This window comes from Eriocheir sinensis, chromosome 49 (assembly GCF_024679095.1).
Source record: "Eriocheir sinensis breed Jianghai 21 chromosome 49, ASM2467909v1, whole genome shotgun sequence".
Taxonomy (NCBI): Eukaryota; Metazoa; Arthropoda; class Malacostraca; order Decapoda; family Varunidae; genus Eriocheir; species Eriocheir sinensis.
The window spans coordinates 5,170,160-5,190,746 of NC_066557.1; the positions used below are offsets into that span (position 1 = coordinate 5,170,160).

Here is a 20,587-nt window from a genome sequence, read left to right on the forward strand (position 1 = left end):
TTCCTTCGGCTCCAAATAAAAACCATTGCCATAATTTCTTTGAAAAAATGTAAAAATGTAGATATAAATTAACATTAGTTTTAAAATTCTTATGTATTTCTTAGAAGATTATGGCCATAAGTACGTGGAAAAAAGACGAAAATGTTTTCGGCTCAAATATTAATGAATATCTGTTCTACTTCTTTGTATCGCTTCTTATGTCCTCCTTGCTTCACACTACCCCCAGCTTACTATTTCTTATGTCCATCAACAGGATGTGATCGATTCCTCGCTTAACCCTTTTTTCTTCATGAAGCCCAGCTTAAATTTTATACTTTTCACTATTATAATTTTCTCCTTGAACGTACTAATACTCTACACCATTTATCCCCTTAAAACCGACCATCACTATCAATCATGATTGTTCGACCATACGTGATTGCGTATCATGATTGGTATTATGGGATGTACGTCTTTAATTATATATAGTGCGTCGAGTGCTGCAGTGATGAGTTTCATCTACCTATCATAGATCTTTTGGTATACTTTAGTATGCGGTCTACCGCAGTATTTGTAGTCTACCCCAGTATAGGCGCCAAGTGTGGTATGCTACGTACTATATAATAGTGTGCGGTCTACCGGTTTGACCTGTCTCCCGAGACCTCAGATCTGACGTACTGTTACCCGAGTCCTCCTCACCTGACAAATGAATGACCTGACCACAGTCAGCGTAATCTAAACGCCATGGGTTACCGTCATATATTACAGTGAACTACCAACATTATGTAGATCCAGCGACAGGAGCACACACGTACACAAGCTATTGAACGATCAGGGTTGGATGCCAAAACAAAGATTTTAAAGACAATCAGAGGAGTCAGTAGTGAGCTTCTTGAGTCACACCTTGATCATATCTGTTGGAAAATACCCAGAAAAGATGCAGCTGATATATGTTTATAACATTCCTATATGTTATACAAAGTGTGTGTGAATTGAATTGAATGCATGGGGTGTTTTTTTACGTACTGTTACTGTTATGTATTTTTAACTCTGATATGCTATTTAGTATTTTTATAGTTCTTTTGCTGATTTTCATTGGTGTCATATAATAATAAAAACTTTAAGCAGCACTATTCAAGTTGTTTTTCATTATCCTGCAAAAGGGGCCTGTAATGAGGCTATAGACTGCACGCTGAATTGTAAATGTGGTAGACCGCAAGCTAAGGTAGAAACGGCCGCGTAGACCGCAAACTAAAGTAGCAGCGATCTTTTCTTACCAAAGTTGGGGGTCACCCAGTGGACATTAATGTCGATGTAACCATTGGATCGGCGTTAGCCCGGCCGTGCGATCGAGCTGGAAGAAGTAAGAATAAAAAAATAAATTAATTAATTAATTAAAAAGAAATCAACTTTCTCACGTACGACTCCGCCTTTCTTTCTCTCATCCGTATCCTCTAGTAAACATTCTCCAAGCCCGCCATACACGCTCAATTATTTGTCACTTTTGCGGACAGTCTGCAGGAGACTCGAGTCAAAACTGAACGAGGAGAGAGAGAGAGAGAGAGAGAGAGAGAGAGAGAGAGAGAGAGAGAGAGAGAGAGGGGCGGGCGTCATTCACCATGTAGGGGAGAGCCGGTATAATTCGGACACTTTTTAGAAAAATATTTTTAGAAAAAGAAGTTTAAGATCGAAGTAGTGTAATTTTGTTGATCTCAAAATGTTCCTACATCACTTGGCTCTTTAGGCTGCTAATATGACACTCGTAGCTATTTCCAGTTTTCAGATGTATAGATGATGAAAGACAAGTTTCTAAATCGTCCGAACCATCCCCACCCGTGGTGATGGTTCGGCCAGGGAGGTGGGATGGTACGGACACTCATAATACTCGCCATAATATTAATATAACTTAAGTTTTATTGGCTAATAACCAATATTATATCTTCTACAAAACATTTGTATAAGGACAAAAGTATCCTCTCAATATTTAGAGGGGAAAAAATAAAAGGAGAACTACAAGAAATATCTAAAAAAAAATTGGTATTATGGCTTCCTTCTCTTCTCACAAGCATAATATCTGAATATAAATCAACCAAATTAACCTTTTTATAACCGTTGCAACACCTATAATGTTTAAATTGATATAAATTTAATGAAAATCATGAAAAAATCGACCGTCCGAATCATCACGACTCTATAAAAAGCAAATGTGTGGTCACACTCCTTTTCCAGCACGAGAGTTGGGTGATTGTGTTATATGGCAATACCTTCGCCGTGCATCGCTGCGTCACCGAAATAATTTACATCTCGCTAATTGGCACGTTTTTTGTAATGAGAGCTTACGATACACCCTGAAAATATTACATACGAGATGCAAAAAAACATAAAATAGACTTGCATCGAAAATGACAGCTCTGAAGGCGTGGTTGTCCCTTTGTGGGCCAAGGCAACAAAGTTTTGCACATTCACATAAAATCTCGCGGCACTCGATCAGTCCCATACACTTTAAATTACAATATGTGCTATGTCTGGACCATCCCACTGTCCGAATCATCACCGCTCTCCCCTATGCAGTGGTTCTAAATCTGGGGACCATAACAAGAATTTAAGTAACGGTGGGTCTGCGATGTTCATTCTTGGTGGAGACATCGTTTTGTTGATTTTCTACGGTAACTGTCTAAAGTTTTACTTTCTCCTGGTGTATAATTCCTCCAGAAACTATATTTCATTCCCAAGCATGCATTAAACACGAGGCATGAATATTTTTTACCAGTAATTAATATGTTGTACTTTAAAAGTTGCGTGCATTTTAACAAACCTGACTTACAAATCTTATCCTTCGATCGTATAGTTGTAAAATGAAAGATTAGACCTTAATTGGTACCAGTTTGCGTAATTCATATTTTACAAACCTCTTATTTTAAGTATATTATGATATTTTTGCTTTCAAAAACTCTCAGGAATCTGAAATTGCGAGGAATAATTAATATCATAATTATGTACACAAATACTTTTATTATGTTCAACACGAAAAAAAGGCATTTCTTCTTTAAAATAAAATAAAAAAGACTGAAATATGCTGATAAGTTTCTGAGAAACGTCTTTTCAAGTTGTTGAAAGCAAACTTTACAGGAGGGACTTTCAAGTTGGCCGTGGTGATTCCACCAGAACTTCCGAGAAGTATATGTGTCAGGGCGGGGATTTAATTAAAATACACCCGCAATCTTTCACATGCTTCGTTTTCCTCTTAAGGGGCTCTCACACATTCCCGGTCCCAGTCGCGACCGTCCCCGATGACTCCCGATAAGCCGATCGGGGCCTGACCGCCGACAAAATAGGCAGTATAGTCCCCGGACCGGCGGTAGACCGGCGACCATATACGATTTTCGATTTCTCCGACCGGCGACTGCAGCAGGTCAGTCGGCGGTCCACCGCCGGCATACCGGCGGCAGACCTGCGGCACATCGACGAGCAAACACTTTAATTCGCTGCCACACCCAGTTGGAAGGGTATATAAACGCCCGTCCAGGTGTTTTGATCATTCGTGAGTTTGACATCACAATGGCTTTCCTCAGCTCTCGTGAACGCGAAATTGAACTCTTGAAATTATAATTATTATAATTATAATAACCAGCTTCATACCTAAATTCATTCGTGTGCATAAAACTCTCTCTCTCTCTCTCTCTCTCTCTCTCTCTCTCTCTCTCTCTCTCTCTCTCTCTATATATATATATATATATATATATATATATATATATATATATATATATATATATATATATATATATATATATATCACACTGGGAAAAAGAAAGAAATATAGTAAGTACTTCGTATATTACATCTTCAGACTAAATTTAGTCTGAAGATGTAATGCGTACTTACTATATTTCTTTTTCTTATGTCTACACATACGTTTCATGGTGAAATGAAGCTTATATATATATATATATATATATATATATATATATATATATATATATATATATATATATATATATATATATATATTTTTTTTTTTTTTTTATCTGGCGGCGGTGGCCGAACTGGTAGCGTACTGGACCCACATTCGCCGCGTGATGGACGACGCGGGTTCGAATCCTCACGCTACCACTCGGATTTTTCAGTCACTGCCGAGTGGCTTAAAACTACCCACATGCTGTCCTGAAGACCACCCATCAACCCGGACTCTTGAGGAAGCCGTCCAAGCGAATCAAGAACGAGCTCCGGGGGGCAGCATGAGCCAATGCAAGATGGCGCCACTATAAACACTCGCCTGCGCCAGAACGGGCTGGGCCGACCATCAGGCCCCACCTGGAAGAAGCCTTGGGCCGACCATCAGGCCCCACCGGGAAGATGTCTACCGGCGCAATAGGCAACAACGTAAAAAAAAAAAAAAATAAATAAAAAAAAAATCCTCTTCCTCCTTTCTTTCATCTCCCTCTCTCTTCATCCCTCGCTCCTACCTGTTCCTTGCTAATCCTCAGGTCAGACACAGGTGTTCAGTCGCGGTCTACCGCCGGTCTGCCGCCGGTCTGCCGTGGGTGTCGGCAGCTGACCGCCGGTTGACCGGCGACATTTTTCGACATCGCCGGTCGACCGGGTGCATCGCCGATATCTTTGAAAATTTTAAAGTTGACCGGCGGTGGTCGGCTGCGTCTACGGTCCTCAGGGTCGACCGGCGGTAGACCGGCGGTCTGCCGCCGACAATCCCCGATCTTACAGCCGGTCGACCGGCGACCGGCGTATCGGGAGTCATCGGGGACGGTCGCGACCGGGACCGGGAATGTGGGAGAGCCCCTGGGCTCTCACACATTCCCGATAAGCCGATCGGGGACTGACCGCCGACAAAATATGCAATAATCCCCGGATCGGCGGTTTACCGCCGGTCTGCCTGCGGTAGACCGGCGACCATATACGATTTTCGATTTCTCCGACCGGCGACGGCAGCAGGTCAGTCGGCGGTCGACCGCCGGTCTACCGGCGGCAGACCTGCGCGGCACATCGACGGGCAAACACTTTCGTTGTCACGCCCAGTTGGAAGGATATATAAAAATCCGTCCAGTGTGTTTTGATCGTTCGTGAGTTTGACATCGCAATGGCTTTCCTCAGCTCTCGTGACGCGAAATTGAGCTCCTGAAATTGGACGTGGACAGTGACCAAAGTTTGTTGACGCTTGTATGTCTGATGGAAAATAGACGGTTGCAAAAAATGCAGAAGAAGAAACGTAGGGCAACGTGGGTGAGGCCATGGATGCAGAGAAGAGTTACTCTGGGTATGTACGATACTCTCATGAAGGAACTAGAGGCAGAGGACCCGGCAGGCGTGGCACACACTCTCTCTCTCTCTTTATATATATATATATATATATATATATATATATATATATATATATATATAGATATACATATATATATATATATATATATATATATATATATATATATATATATATATATTTTCTCTCTTTCACCCATTCCTCCTCCTCCTTTCTCTCATCTCCCTCTCTCTCTTCATCCCTCGCTCCTACCTGTTCCTCCTCGTTTTCCTCCTTCCTCCCTTGCTAATCCCCAGGTCAGACACAGGTGTTCACTCGAGGTCTACCGCCGGTCTACCGCCGGTCTGCCGTGGGTGTCGGCGGCTGACCGCCGGTCGACCAGCGACATTTTTCGACATCGCCGGTCGACCGGGCGCATCGCCGATATCTTTGAAAATTTTAAAGTTGACCGGCGGTGGTCGGCTGCGTCTACGGTCCTCAGGGTCGACCGGCGGTAGACCGGCGGTCTGCCGCTGACAATCCCCGATCTTACAGCCGGTCGACCGGCGACCGGCTTATCGGGAGTCACCGGGGACGGTCGCGACCGGGACCGGGAATGTGTGAGAGAAACATGTATACCTTAAGTCCTTCTCGGAATAATATGCGCCTTTACTGAGTGTACACTAGCTTGCATCCAACACAAGCTTTGTGCTAACTTTTCTTTAGTAGCCTCAACGACAGCTGACTGATGACGGTAATATTATTGCTTGCCCAGTGGCCAAACTCAAATTACCTATAACTGCTTGTGCAAACCTCTGTATCCACTTCCTATGTCCATATGGAGCTATATATAAACCATCATATCTGTCACAGGAGTGTCAGTTATCTCTGAATGCATTGCTTTTTTTTTCACAGTCTACACACTCGACGTCAATCTTACAATCCAGCGATTTGTGAATAAATTTTGTTTTTAATTTTCCAAAACACTTTCCACATGACAGCTCACTTATAAATTCTCTTAGGTAACTCTTCTTCAATAAAACATGTTCATCGCTCAAAACAGGCAGACTGGAATCTTCTGTCTGCGTCACTAGTTTCCTTCTTTTCGCGGGAGTCACACGTGACGCCGCGGAGTCATATTGTTCTGTCTCAACTTCCTGCTTTGTTTCTTCCTCCCTCCTTCTCTTTCGTTCTTCACGGGCCTTCTGTAGATTCATCCGAGACTTCAGCTAGAATTTCTTCACCCCGCCCATGGAGACAGATGAGCAAGAAGCCGAGCTTGAGGGTCAGCAGATGTATGGTAGGAGAAACAGCTCTTTTTCTATCTCCCGGCTGTCTGCTGATGCTCACTGACAGTTTGACACCCAGTGTTGCCAACTCAAAATGTATAAATTTGCTAGGATGGCCTAAAAAATCCGCGAGATGATAGATGAAGCTATAAAAATTTGCCGCTAGATTGGACTTGAAAATCCGCCAGTTACTCTTGTCAATTTTAAGATTTTTCCCGCTAGATATCATGCAATTCCGCCAGATCAAGCGGAAAATCCGCTAAAATGGCATCACTGTAATGACACCCGCAGGCCGAGGCCCGAGTGGTAACTTTGGTGTTGGTTGCCACCTCCTTGGTTGCCACCTCCTTGGTTGCCACTCAGTACCAAATGAGAACAAAACGTACCAGATTGAGTAAATTTAACGATATTTACTGGTCACAAACAAAACGACTGTGAAAGCGGCCCTTTGTCTACACTGAGGCAATGTGACGGGATAACTTTGCGCCAACATGAGCATTATTTCCAGTCAATTTTTCGCCACAAGCTGTGGGTTCCCCGAATATAACGTCATTATCTGTGCTTGTCTCGTGCACGGGTAGCCTGTTGCGCAGTGGTAGCGCGCTCGGTCCACAACCGAGAGGTCCCGGGTTCGATCCCCGGCAGGATGAGACAGATGGGCGGTCTCTTCAATCCCGTGTCCACTGTTCACCCAGCAGTGATTGGGTACCGGGTGTCAGTCGGGGGTTGTGTCCCTGCCTCCCGGGGTGTTTGTTGTGGAGGAGTCCTGTGGAACAAGCCTCGCATGGCCATCAGAAAGCCCCCTTCCTCTGAGCATAGTGTATGCACGAGGAGAGGAATGCCAAGGGGTAGCTGCAGCAGCGCGATCAGTTCGAGAAATCTGTGTCTGGAGGTCCGCAGTCTCACTGATCACCCCTCGTCTGCCGACGCGAAACACGTCAGGTACCGGCCTGTGCCAGCCGGCTGGCCGTCTCCATGGCCAGGACACGGCCCACTGGGTAACGTAAGCCTACGCGAGGCCACACGGGATGACTCCACAGCATCACTTTTGTGTCCTGTCGTACACTCGACATCCAGTGATTTGTGAATAAATTTTGTTTTTAATTTTCCAAAACAGCTTACTTATAAATTCGTCTTCAATAAAACATGTTCATCGCTCAGACTGGAATCTTCTTACGAGAGTAATAAATCCAGTTTTATTCACATAAACACGAAAAACAACAACAACAAAAATACTAATGCTGGGCAAGACTCGATCGATCCTCCTATTTCAAAATTATAAATTTTTACCTTATTTTTTTAAACTTCCCTGGGAATTAACCTTGATTAGTCGTCTATTCAAACGACTAAACATGAGTGTTGAAGAATTGCAAATATTTAATCAAATAAAACATACTGTAGGCGAGGAAGCAACAGGCTGCGTAGCCAGAGAAAACGAACCAAGTCAAGATTGTTTCAGGGTAACTTCGTTGAAAGAAAATTTGTGACACTTTTTTCTTCATTCGTACTCCCATGTTACAGTACGTATTACTTAATTTTCTTTGTGTGTTATTGCTCAAAGAAGTTGTCAGGAGGAAAACGTTTTTTTTTGAGAGAGAGAGAGAGAGAGAGAGAGAGAGAGAGAGAGAGAGAGAGATTTACATAGAAAATCAGACCACACAGACTCCATGGTCCAGATTAGGTGATCTGTCCTTAAACATATATATATATATATATATATATATATATATATATATATATATATATATATATATATATATATATATATATATATATATATATATATATATATATATATATATATATATATATATATATATATATATATATATAAGTGATTCTATATTAATCAGATAGCTCCATAACTTTGCATTTCGGGGGGCTCCCGTGGTCCCGTGGTAGTCTCCGCCTTGGGCTCCGGCGGGGTGCTGGAAACGTATGGGTTCGAGACCTGCCCGGTGCCATGGGTGTGGAAAGGTGGGCTCTTTCCGACACCCACAGCCCCGTTGTTGAGCCTCCTCCTTGAAAGAATTGGGCATCTCTCTACCAGCCGTCTGGGTGGTTGCGCGGCATGCACCGCCTTCCTCCCTTGGGGCCTTCGCTGAAATCTCCATCCTAGGAGATTCCAATGTTCACCACCAGCTTTGGCTTTCATCCTCTTTCACTGGTCAAGCTGATCGAACCAACTGCTCTAGGCGATGGTAATGCGTTACCAGGATGGTAGGGCCTTTGGTTAGGGTGCGTTCCTTTGGTGAAAATATAAATATGAATACTGTAAAATCTGGTGGCTCCTTAGTCTTTCAGCAACCTACTAAATGTAAATGCTTACCAACTTTGACAACTTGCAAAAGAAGCTGTCAAATAGCATGTCTTGAACCCCAGAGTTCAACTCACAAAAGCACAAATCCCTGACTCTCGGGAGGCTGCTGCCATAGTCAGCATGTTACTCAATACTAACGGGATGGACCACCTCTGCATAATGAAAACTTGGATCAGCTTATTTATTTTTTTCATAATATACACTAGAAGGGATGAGCATGTTATATAACTGTACAGTGGGAAACACTCCTTTACAATATACATTATGTTGGGGTTTAGTCTTTATAATGTACACATGGGGATCGCCTCTTTATAATCAGGTGTATTCGCAGCTTCACATACACTGTACCCGTCGCCACATACCTCCAGCAGCCTAGAAGTCAGCCTTATGTTGAAATTTATCCCTAAAGGCCAATGATGTGCTTGTGGAATATATCATCTGACTCCCTTTTTACTTTCTCTTAACATTTGACCTGAATGCAACCTTAATAAAAAATAAAAAATAAATAGAATAAACTTTTCCAGGTTTATATGTGATGCATAAGAAGACTTTTATCATGAAAAATAAATGCTGTAATTCATGTGTAAGTCAATATTTTGAATGATTATTTATGATCAAGTTATGGGGACATGCTACTTTCCAATGGGGACTACTACTACTTACTATTTTATTACTACTAAAACTATTACTACTACTACCACTTATATTATTACAACTACCACTACCACTATTACCACATCTGCTATCACTATGACTAGTACCGCTACTATTTTAGGAAGTTAAATTTATCCTTCAAACGAATCTAGGGCCTTGGGGAGTTGACTTTCACATGAGATCCAATTTTACATATTATAGTACTCTGGAAACTGAACCGAAATAAAAAAATATAAGTACAGAAAAAAACAACAACCTTACTTCATCTTGCGAAGTTCTTTTCAATACCTCGGCCCAACTCTTCCAAGCACTCCTATTCCCTGATGCGAGGAACTAATAGAAATGGTGTATACAGTTTCACGAACACACCCTATGCATTCTGAGAGCAGTTCCATATGAGCACATCTGGCATCTCTTAGTATTTTCCTGCCAGTATGAGCACTTGGGGGTAATTGTGGACTTAGTCACATTGTCTGAAGGCGATATATGCCTCATTAAAGTGACATATTACTATTCTTTAGTTTTACCATTGCACTGTATACCTGATGTCTCTGTCTGCTCCAGCAAATCTCAGTTACAATGCTCACCAAACGGCAAAACTTTCATTAATTTCACTCTATCTTCCTCCTCTTAACAGCATAAAGTGGGCAATTTCAACACTACTAACTTTTGCTAATTAATCAACTGGAATGTGGTGATGAAGAAACATATTTGATTGTATTTTTCATTCCCTGTGGGGCAAAATATTTTGAGTGTGTCATGTCAGTCACTGGAACATGGTATAGTGATATGTGGCTCTGTAGTATGGAAAATATCATTGTAAGACAAGGGAAAGGGGTGTGAAGTGACTTTACACAGCTACACAAAGATCTTCATACTAGCAGAGAATATCAAAAGATGCCAGAAGTGTTCTTGTGTGAGACTGCCTTGAGCGAACCATCCGATCACATAGATTTCTGTGGGGAAGGAAAACTACAATAATATACATCTCTTGAGGACCAGGGTGTGTTTGTCACCTTGTATGTACTATTCACTTGTATACATATCAGGAAACAAAGTAACCACAAAGTACTGAGTTGAGGTAAAACAGTGAGATAAACACACTATTTAACAGGCAAGGATCTATCAACTATATGAACATACAAAACATTACTTTATATATAACTGCTTATCTGATCTATTTTATACTTTTCACGATAATATTTGATAAACACATTTTCAAACGAACCGTACAACAATCAACAAACCCTTCATTTAAAACAATAGGTAAAGCATGGCACTCCGAGATGGTTTGGAAAGGTGATAATAATGAATGAGGATGACTCTGCGGTGAAGAGAGTGAATGAAAGTGAGACGAAGGGAGATCAAATCAAATGAAAAATCACACTTCATTATCACAATATCTCACCTTCACACCTCATCTCAATTTTTCAGTCTATCTTTTTATCCCTGACATGAGCGCTAACTTGATCTACTGAATGACGTCCACACCCTGGTCCTCCTGGCAATATAATACAGGGATAGGGATCAGTTTGCTATAATGTACAGCTTAGTAATTCCTGGGCATCCCTTATACTTGTCCATCTGTCTGTACCACTCTCAGGGGACTCAGTAACAAGAAAACAGGTAAACCTCACACAACAGCAACACAAAAACACACAAACGCAAAGTAATGAGAGAGAGAGAGAGAGAGAGAGAGAGAGAGAGAGAGAGAGAGAGAGAGAGAGAGAGAGAGAGAGAGAGAGAGAGAGAGAGAGAGAGAGAGAGAGAGAGAGAGAGAGAGAGAGAGAGAGAGAGAGAGAGAGAGAGAGAAAGAGAGGAGGAGAAATAATAATAATAATAATAATAATAATAATAATAATAATAATAATAATAATAGAATAAGAAGAAAAAGAGGAAGCAAAAGAAGACAAGGAAGAATTAGTACTACTGTATTCCTAGCAGTTGCCAGATATTTTATGATCCTGATAAAATCATTATATTTTTACAACGATATTATTTCCCTCTCTATATATTTATACACAATTAACGGCACCCATCACAAACATAAACACTCCATCATGTGCACATAAACATTCCTTTATGTGCACAGAGACTTGGCACCTTGTGTGTGTGTGTGTGTGTGTGTGTGTGTGTGTGTGTGTGTGTACATTAATAACAGGTGCATATATTAGGATATGTCTGTTTTCATTATTATTATAATCACCATTACTATTATCATTATTATTACCACCACCACTGCTACTACTACTATTACTACTACTACTGCTACTATTAAAAAAATGTCATAATAATAATAAATAATAATAATAATAATAATAATATTATTGTACATTGGTTTTTTGAGAGAGAGAGAGAGAGAGAGAGAGAGAGAGAGAGAGAGAGAGAGAGAGAGAGAGAGAGAGAGAGAGAGAGAGAGAGAGAGAGAGAGAGAGAGAGAGAGAGAGAGAAAAATTGTGTATACTATATACAAATAATTTAAATTCTAAACAACAAACAGTTGAACACACACACACACATTCAAAATATTTATCTCTATATAAAGCTGATATATACCTATTTATGTAAGCATGTATACCTAATTTTCTACATATACACATACATTTATACACTGCTTTCCATAAACATTTGCTGCTTAAAAACACAACAAAACTAGTAAATAAACTCTACTATTTGCTCAACATAATGAGATCAGTCTGTTATTATTATCATTATAATTTACTACATCAGAATGAGGAGGAAGATATAATTCAGAAAACATTTTAATGACAAACATTGTGTGTGTGTGTGTGTGTGTGTGTGTGTGTGTGCTTGAGTATTAACACTTATGATAATGGTAATGATAATAACAATAATAATAATAATAATAATAATAATATAAATAATGCTATAATAAATATAATAATAATAATAATTATAACAATAAATATAATAATAATAATAATAATAATAATAATAATGATAGTAATAATAATAGTAATAACAACAATTCCTATCCATATAAACAGCCTTTAAATCTCCTTTTCTTTTCTTTCTCTTGGTCTTCCAGGAGTCTATAAAAGTTTCATAATCCTTCCGTCTTTTCATCCAACAAAGCCATTTTCTGCTTTACCTGATGCACATATTCGAGTAAGGGACAGATTTCATGAACGGTTTTTCAGGTCAAGTTTAGGGGGGCTGACTTTCATGTGAGAGCTAAAACTACGAGGTAAAACAGGGTGAGGATGAAGCTGAGAGAGAGAAATAGGTGTTGGCGGAAGGAGAAGAAAGGGAAAGAAAACGAAGACAGTGTGACCGAGAAAGATGAGGACTGTTATGGAAGAGTGAAGGGAAGGGAAAAAATAGGAAATGAAGAAAATTAAGAAGATTGTGGAGATATTGTGAAGGGTAAGAAAATAGTGTAACGAGGTGAGGTACTATTACTACTATTATTACTACTACTATCATTATTCAAGGGTCTCAAATTCACCCCTCAGTTGAACATATATCAGTCTTGGTGGTGGATTTATCAGGATATTGACCTTTCCATGTTTACATAACATTTTTAGTGCAATATCTGAGTTGTTGTATGTTCATTCTTTTCTGTTACTAAGTATGTACCATTATAGTTTAATTTCTCCTTTCCCTTATTCACTTTTTGTTTTTGCATCATACTCACAAGTTTCCTGTTTTCTTTTGTTTCAATATTTCCATTTCTTTTACAGTTCTATACAATATCATTGACTTCTCTCACTAATGTTGACATGTATGAGTCTCTCTCTCTCTCTCTCTCTCACACACACACACACACACAATGACAATCACATTTCATACTGTTTATATATATTTTATATTTTACCTTTTTTTTTCAAATTAGTTTGTCGATTCAAAATCCAACTTCTTGGAATGATCAATTTACCCTCTCTCTCTCTCTCTCTCTCTCTCTCTCTCTCTCACTTCCCCTTCACTATACAGTCTCTACACTCCCCCTTACTCTCCCTTTCCTTATGGGGCTAAAATCTGCCGAGCCTAAACTCCCCCGTGGCTTGGCTAGGGCAGCAGAAGTGGCCGCAGAGGGGGTGGGCGGCTGCTCTGCTCCACCTTCAACACTTCCATTCACTCGTGGTTCAAACACATCAAAGGAAGACGGGCGTGGAAGGGCGGAAAAAGATGTCTCTGTTTCGGTGTTCTGCTGATGTGAAGTGTTTGTGTTGCCGTCTTGCAAGTTGTCTTCGGCTTTCCGTTCGAATGCTTCTGGGGAGGTTTGCCAATCCTGGGTGGGGGCGCTGGGGGTCTGCGTCCCTTCGTCTGCCCCCTCAGCAGTGGCGGGTTCAGAAGGGGTGGCGGTGGCAGTGGTAGTAGTAGTGATGATGGTGTTTGTCGTGTTGTTTCCACTGCTACTGCTGCTGCTGCTGCTGCTACTGTTTCCACTGTCCATGTTTACCTGTGATTGGTGAATGGATGGACAGAGTTGATGGTTTGTATTTGTTATGATTTTATTATTATTTTCATTTATTCCTAACAATTATTTAGTTATTCAATTTTTTTTTTCAAGCAGATTACTTAGTTTTCTGTATCTTACTGTTTTTTCTTGTATCTATTACTAATATACTTATTTATTTATCCTTTTTGTGTCATGTTTTGTTATTTTAGACTTCTTTATGGTGTATTCTGGTTGCTTTTTTTGTTTAATTTACTTGTCTTTAGCATATGTGTTTACATGTGTTTGTGTTTTGATAATTCATTTATTTAACAAGCAAAGATCTTAATATTCATGCCAGCTGTTTATTTATTTACCTCTTCATGACTTGAGGGGGTGACTCTTCACTCTTTACTTATTCTATTAATCCTATCCTATTAATTTCAAACTAATGAAGAGAAAATCACATCTGAAAATTGTCCTAACAATAATAATTGGAAAAAAAAAAAAAAAAAAAAAAAATCAGTAAAGTGTGACCCCAATAAAAAATATTGAGAGAGAGAGAGAGAGAGAGAGAGAGAGAGAGAGAGAGAGAGAGAGAGAGAGAGAGAGAGAGAGAGAGAGAGAGAGAGAGAGAGAGAGAGAGAGAGAGAGAGAGAGAGAGAGAGAGAGAGAGAGAGACAGAGAGAGAGAGAGAGAGAGAGAGAGAGAGAGAGAGAGAGAGAGAGAGAGAGAGAGAGAGAGAGAGAGAGAGAGAGAGAGAGAGAGAGAGAGAGAGAGAGAGAGAGAGAGAGAGAGAGAGAGAGAGAGAGAGAGAGAGAGAGAGAGAGAGAGAGAGAGAGAGAGAGAGAGAGAGAGAGAGAGAGAGAGAGAGAGAGAGAGAGAGAGAGAGAGAGAGAGAGAGAGAGAGAGAGAGAGAGAGAGAGAGAGAGAGAGAGAGAGAGAGAGAGAGAGAGAGAGAGAGAGAGAGAGAGAGAGAGAGAGAGAGAGAGAAAAACACTCCATGAATACCACTAGACATTGATATAGAGAGCGTCATATATGTACACGCATGAGTAATTTTCAAAACACTGTTAAGATGTACACATTCCCAGGTGAAGGGAGGAAGGTTGCTCCTGGGAGTGTAAGAGTCCTCCCAGAATAATATGGGAGGACAGGGCAGCGAATACTTGAGAATGCTGGGATAGAAAAATGAGATCTAAGGCAAAGTAATGGTAAGAATACAGATAATATTTACATAGTGAGGTTAAAATTTTAATGGCAGCTATATAACACACACACACACACACACACACACACACACACACACACACACACACACACACACATAACAAATCGGGTGTATGTGTGTAAAATTTTCAGGTATGCATAAACTAAACACAAACATCTCGTATTCTCAGAGCTTTCAACACACACGCACATTTTTTTTCTCTCATAGAAAAAGGAAAGAAAATGGAAAACATAATTTTTGGAAATTAGTGAATGCGTATGGCTGGGAAAATGAGTTTACTTATCCACTGCGATCAGCCAAAAACAGAAGATGTTTACTAGGAAAATGCCAGCAACAGGAGCAGCTATAGCAGTAACATTAATAACAAGTGTACTCCTATTTCAAACAGTACAGTGGACTTGATTTTGCAAACCTAAATTCCTAAGGGTTGAAATTTCCCAGACAAAACTCAGAATAATAAAAAATCTACAAATTTGTCACAATTAACAGGAACCCGGTGGCTATCAGTGTTGTTTTTGTTGTGGCTGGCTGTGGATGTGGGGACAGACACTTCCTGTCAACACTGATCCATTGTTGGTATCATTTCAAATAATTATTGTCACCAGCAATGCATTAAAAACAAACAATAGGGCTGACATCACATCCATCACTGGAGGAGCAGAGAAGAGTCATCAGCGTAAGAATGGATAGGACAGTTCGTTTTGGAAAGAAGATCATCAATGAACAACAGAAAGAGCGGGAGATAGAATAGAGCCCTGAGGAACACCACTTAGGGGAAGAACAGTGACCATCTACTACAGCAGTGATAGATCGGTTAGAGAGGAAACTGGAGATAAAGTACAGGGAGAAGGAGAGAAACCGAAGGAGGGTAGTTTGGAAAGCAAAGATTTGTGCTAGACCCTATGAAAGGCTTTTGATATGTCTAAAACTACTGAGAAAGCTTCACTGAAATAGCTAAGAGAGGATGACCAAGAGTTAGTTAAGAGAGCAAGAAGATCGCCAGTAGAATGCCCCTTGCGGAACCCATACTGGCAATCAGATAGGTCAGAAGTAAAAAGGTGCTTTTGAATCTTCCGGTTAAGGATTGATTCAAAAGCTTTAGATAGACAGGAAAGTAAAGCTATAGGGCAGTAGTTTGAGGGACTGGGATGGTCACCCTTCTTAGGCACAGGCTGTATGAAGGCGTACTTCCAGCAGGAAGGAAAGATAGATGTTGATAGGTAGAGGCGAAAGAGTTTGACCAGGCAGGGTGTCAGCACGGAAGCACAGTTTTTAAGGACAATAGGAGGCATCAGGTCCATAAGCCTTCTGGGAGTTGAGGCCAGAGAGGGCATAGAAAACGTCATTATGAAGAATCTTAATAACAAGCATAAAGGAGTCAGAGGGGGGATGAGTAGGAGGAATATGCCCAGAATTGTCCAGAGTGGAGTCTGTACAGAAAGCTTGAGCAAAGAGATAGATGAGATAGAAGAGATAGATGAGACGGCGGTGCTGCTGTCAGGGTTAAGGAGAGGAGGGAAAGATGAAGAAGTGAAATTGGAGGAGATATTTTTGGCTAGGTGCTAGAAATCTCTGGAAGAATTAGAAAAAGCAAGGTTTTGACATTTCCTATGAATGAAAGAGCTTTTGATAAGTCGAAGAATAGATTTGGAACGATTCCGGGCAGAAATATAAAGATCATGGTTAGCAGGAGTGCGAAGGCTCTGGTACCTTTTGTGAGCTGCCCCTCTATCTTTGATAGCACGAGAACAAGCGTGATTAAACCAAGGATTTTTAGCATGAGGAGTAGAGAAAGTACGTGGAATGTGTGCCTCCATTCCAGAGACAATCACCTCTGTGATGCGCTGGGCACACACAGAGGGATCTCTCTCCTGGAAGCAGTAATCATTCCACGGGAAATCGGAGAAGTACATCCTCAGGTCATCTCACTAAGCGGAAGCAAAATGCCAGAGGATGTACAGGAGTGAAAGGACAGGATACAGAAATAAGGTTGTGATCGGAGGAGCCCAACAGAGAGAACAGTTTGACAGAGTAAGTAGAAGGGTTTGAAGTAAGGAAGAGGTCAAGTATGTTGGGTGTATCTCCAAGACGGTCGGGAGTAGTACGTGTAGGGTGCTGAATCAACTGCTCTACACCTTTTCACCCTCAAATTAAAAAAGTTGAACTTCAAATTAAAAAAGTTGAATTTCAAATTTAAAAAGTTGAAGTTCATATAAAAAAAGTTGAAATTTAAATTAAAAAAGTTGAATTTCAAATTAAAAAAGTTGAATTTCAAATTTAAAAGTTGAAATTCAAATTAAAAAGTTGAAGTTCAAATTAAAAAAGTTGAATTTGAAATTTAAAAAGTTGAATTTGAAATTTAAAAAGTTGAAGTTCAAATAACAAAAGTTGAAGTTCAAATAAAAAAAGTTGAAGTTCAAATTAATAGATGAAGGTCATAGAAAGAGATACATGTGCATACCTACATACATAAATGCATACATCCACAAACTTATATATATATATATATATATATATATATATATATATATATATATATATATATATATATATATATATATATATATATATATATATATATATATATATAAGTTTGTGGATGTAAGCATTCACATATATCTCTTTCTATGACTTGCAATTCATCTATTAATTTCAACTTCAACTTTTTTTAATTGAACTTCAACTTTTTTAATTTGAAATTCAACTTTTCTAATTTGAATCTCAACTTTTTAAATTTGAAATTCAACTTTTTAAATTTGAAATTCAACTTTTTTAATTTGAAACTCAACTTTTTTAATTTGAAATTCAACTTTTTAAATTTGAAATTCAACTTTTCTAATTTGAATTTCAACTTTTCTAATTTGAATTTCAACTTTTTTATTTGAACTTCAACTTTTTAAATTTGAAATTCAACTTTTTTAATTTGAAATTCAACTTTTTTAACTTGAAATTCAACTTTTTAAATTTGAAATTCAATTTTTTTAATTTGAGGGTGAAGAGGTGTAGATCGTTGAGGATTGCAAAGTTGTAGGCTTGTTCACCAGGCTGGTCAGTGAAAGAGGATGAAAGCCAAAGCTGGTGGTAAACATTGAAATCTCCTAGGATGGAGATTTCAGCAAAGGGAGAGTGGGTCAAAATGTGCCCCACTTTAGAGTTCAAGTAGTCCTACTACTGCAGACAAGCACAATCAGGAGTGATGCAAGAGTCCAGTTACTTTATGTCAATAAATGGATATAGTGGCAGCCAGCTCTGGGGCAGAGCCATTTGTCACAAATTCATGTGACTTTTACTCTTAATAACAGAGAACTAAGTAAGAGGCACAAGTGGAAAGCTGCTCCATGTAAACAAACACTACGCTGAATAGCTGGGTGAGGTGTGGAGTCAATGTTCATCATAGAAATAATTTTCTTATAAAGCTATTTAGAATTTTTATTCAATTCATGCATTTCATTTGAGATATTCAAACTCTTGTGTTTTTTTAACAACCCTTTCCTACTTTAAGTTAAAAAATCAAAAGCCCACTGTATTTATAGATGACTCTACGGCAAGAATGAAAGACAGAGCGAGTAAATTATGATGCAAGAAAGACACAGGGAGAGAGAACGAAGGGATGTAATAACCATCTATCCATACAAGGGAGTAATACACTAACGTTTATACGTAAAATACACTAACAGTTGAAATTTGTAACAGTGCCAGTTTGTACAGTGATGCAGACTAATGAGTCACGCTATACAAGATAATACAAAGGGTCGGGAGAACGACTGACCGACTCTATTGAGAGGAACTACATGTTATGTTATATTATGTAATAATAAAAAGACAAAAAATAATATAAATAAAAGGAAAGGATAATAATAATGAGAATATCAAGATATAAAAATTGAAAGGAGGGAAGGGGAAGAAAAAGAATGGAAAGAAATATAAAGGAGCAGAGAAGAAAAAGACAAGGAGGGGATGGGAAAGTAAAAGGAAAGAGAATCATTAGTTGGATCAAAATAATAATAGGAACAGAAAAGCAAAATCAATGACCGAATTAACACAAGCCTCAATAAATGAAAAGAACAACTGGTAACATAAGTGATGGGAAAATATCATAACAATCAGAAAAAAGTGAATAATGACAATAATGAATAACAATAAATGAACTGAGAATAAAAAAAGTGTAACGAATAGAGGGAGAAGAGACAAATATAAACAAATCAAACAATCAATCCATCTATAAATATACAACAATAACAACGAAGAAAAATCAATAAACGTAACAATGCCGACACTAAACGCAGCGAATCACTGACTGAGTGGCTGTTTTACCTCTCATCGAAGGACTAAGTATACTTTCTATGTATACCTCCGCCTGCCTGGCATTGTGGGAATCTAAAAAGAAACATACATGGTGTTAGTGTGTATGTGATGTATGTATGCATGTATGTATGGGGTGAGGGAAATCAAGGCATACCTGACAAATGTATGTGTGTGTGTGTGTGTGTGTGTGTGTGTACATATATTTAGTATGGATAATTATAATGTATAGATGGGAGAGCCTATACAGCATATTCTCGTGTAATGTTTTGGATTTTGAATGATTTTTTAAGGGCAAGTTGAAAAGCTTAATTTTTATCTGAATACTAATTCTTAGGACACTACTACTACTATTACCACTACTATTATTTCTACATTTCTATCATATCCTTGGATTTGCAGACTTTTCCTAGAGATCAATATTTACACGAGAATATCAGGTATGTATGGGTGGGTAGACTTATATGTAGGATGTATATGTATATGAGTCTTATTAGTATAAACATTTCATACATTCAGCCATATATACACTTGACTCATTCATTCCTTCAGGTCCACCCTGCGACTCCGACAAAATCAATGCAAGCAATGTGGCATAGCCAGGTTGTTCCTTTAAGTTAGGTTCAAAAGTTTTGCCAGAACGTTCCTTGAAGTTGGATTATGAAGTGATATTTCAATGGCACATGGCAAAATAAGTGCTGTCAATGCATAAAGATTTTCACTAGTGCGTCAAGACTGCTAGGTAACATGCTATTGATAAATTTTTGTCCAAATGGGAAAACAACATAATGAATCTAATGAATGCATGAGAATATGATCAAATATACTTTTTTTTTTACTAGCATATCATAGATTACATAGCATATCATAGATTTATGTGTAGCCTACATGGGAAAAAGAATGCAATCAATATGTCAACTTGTTTTCCACCATCAAGTTAAGATTGAATGATGAAGACAAAATATATTTGGAAACTATTTTCACCAGCATGCTAAAATTGAATGAAAAAGATTGAATATACTTAGCCACTTTTTTCACCAACAAGTTAAGACAGAATGACAGACCCATTAGTCAGTGATGCAGGTGCAGACTTCAGACTGCCATGAAGAATGGGTCAGTGGCAGCAGAGCAAGGTGCTGCCACAGAGCAAGCATTGGTC

The 20,587-nt window shown here is 39.1% G+C and overlaps 1 protein-coding gene across 4 annotated transcripts in view; it reads right to left on the bottom strand.

Annotated features, from left to right (window-relative positions):
• Positions 1 to 11,413: 11,413 nt before the first annotated feature.
• LOC126981737 (protein CLEC16A homolog) overlaps positions 11,414 to 20,587 on the bottom strand; it is a 30,934-nt gene continuing 21,760 nt past the window's right edge. For 2 of the 4 annotated variants that reach the window (XM_050833203.1, XM_050833202.1), the window contains one exon: positions 11,414 to 13,919. In XM_050833203.1, the coding sequence (XP_050689160.1) occupies positions 13,443 to 13,919 (477 nt within the window). In that variant the 3' untranslated portion in view covers positions 11,414 to 13,442. Of the gene's footprint in view, positions 13,920 to 19,440; positions 19,504 to 20,587 lie in introns of all 4 variants that reach the window. The other 2 variants (XM_050833204.1, XM_050833205.1) reach the window with 2 other exon arrangements.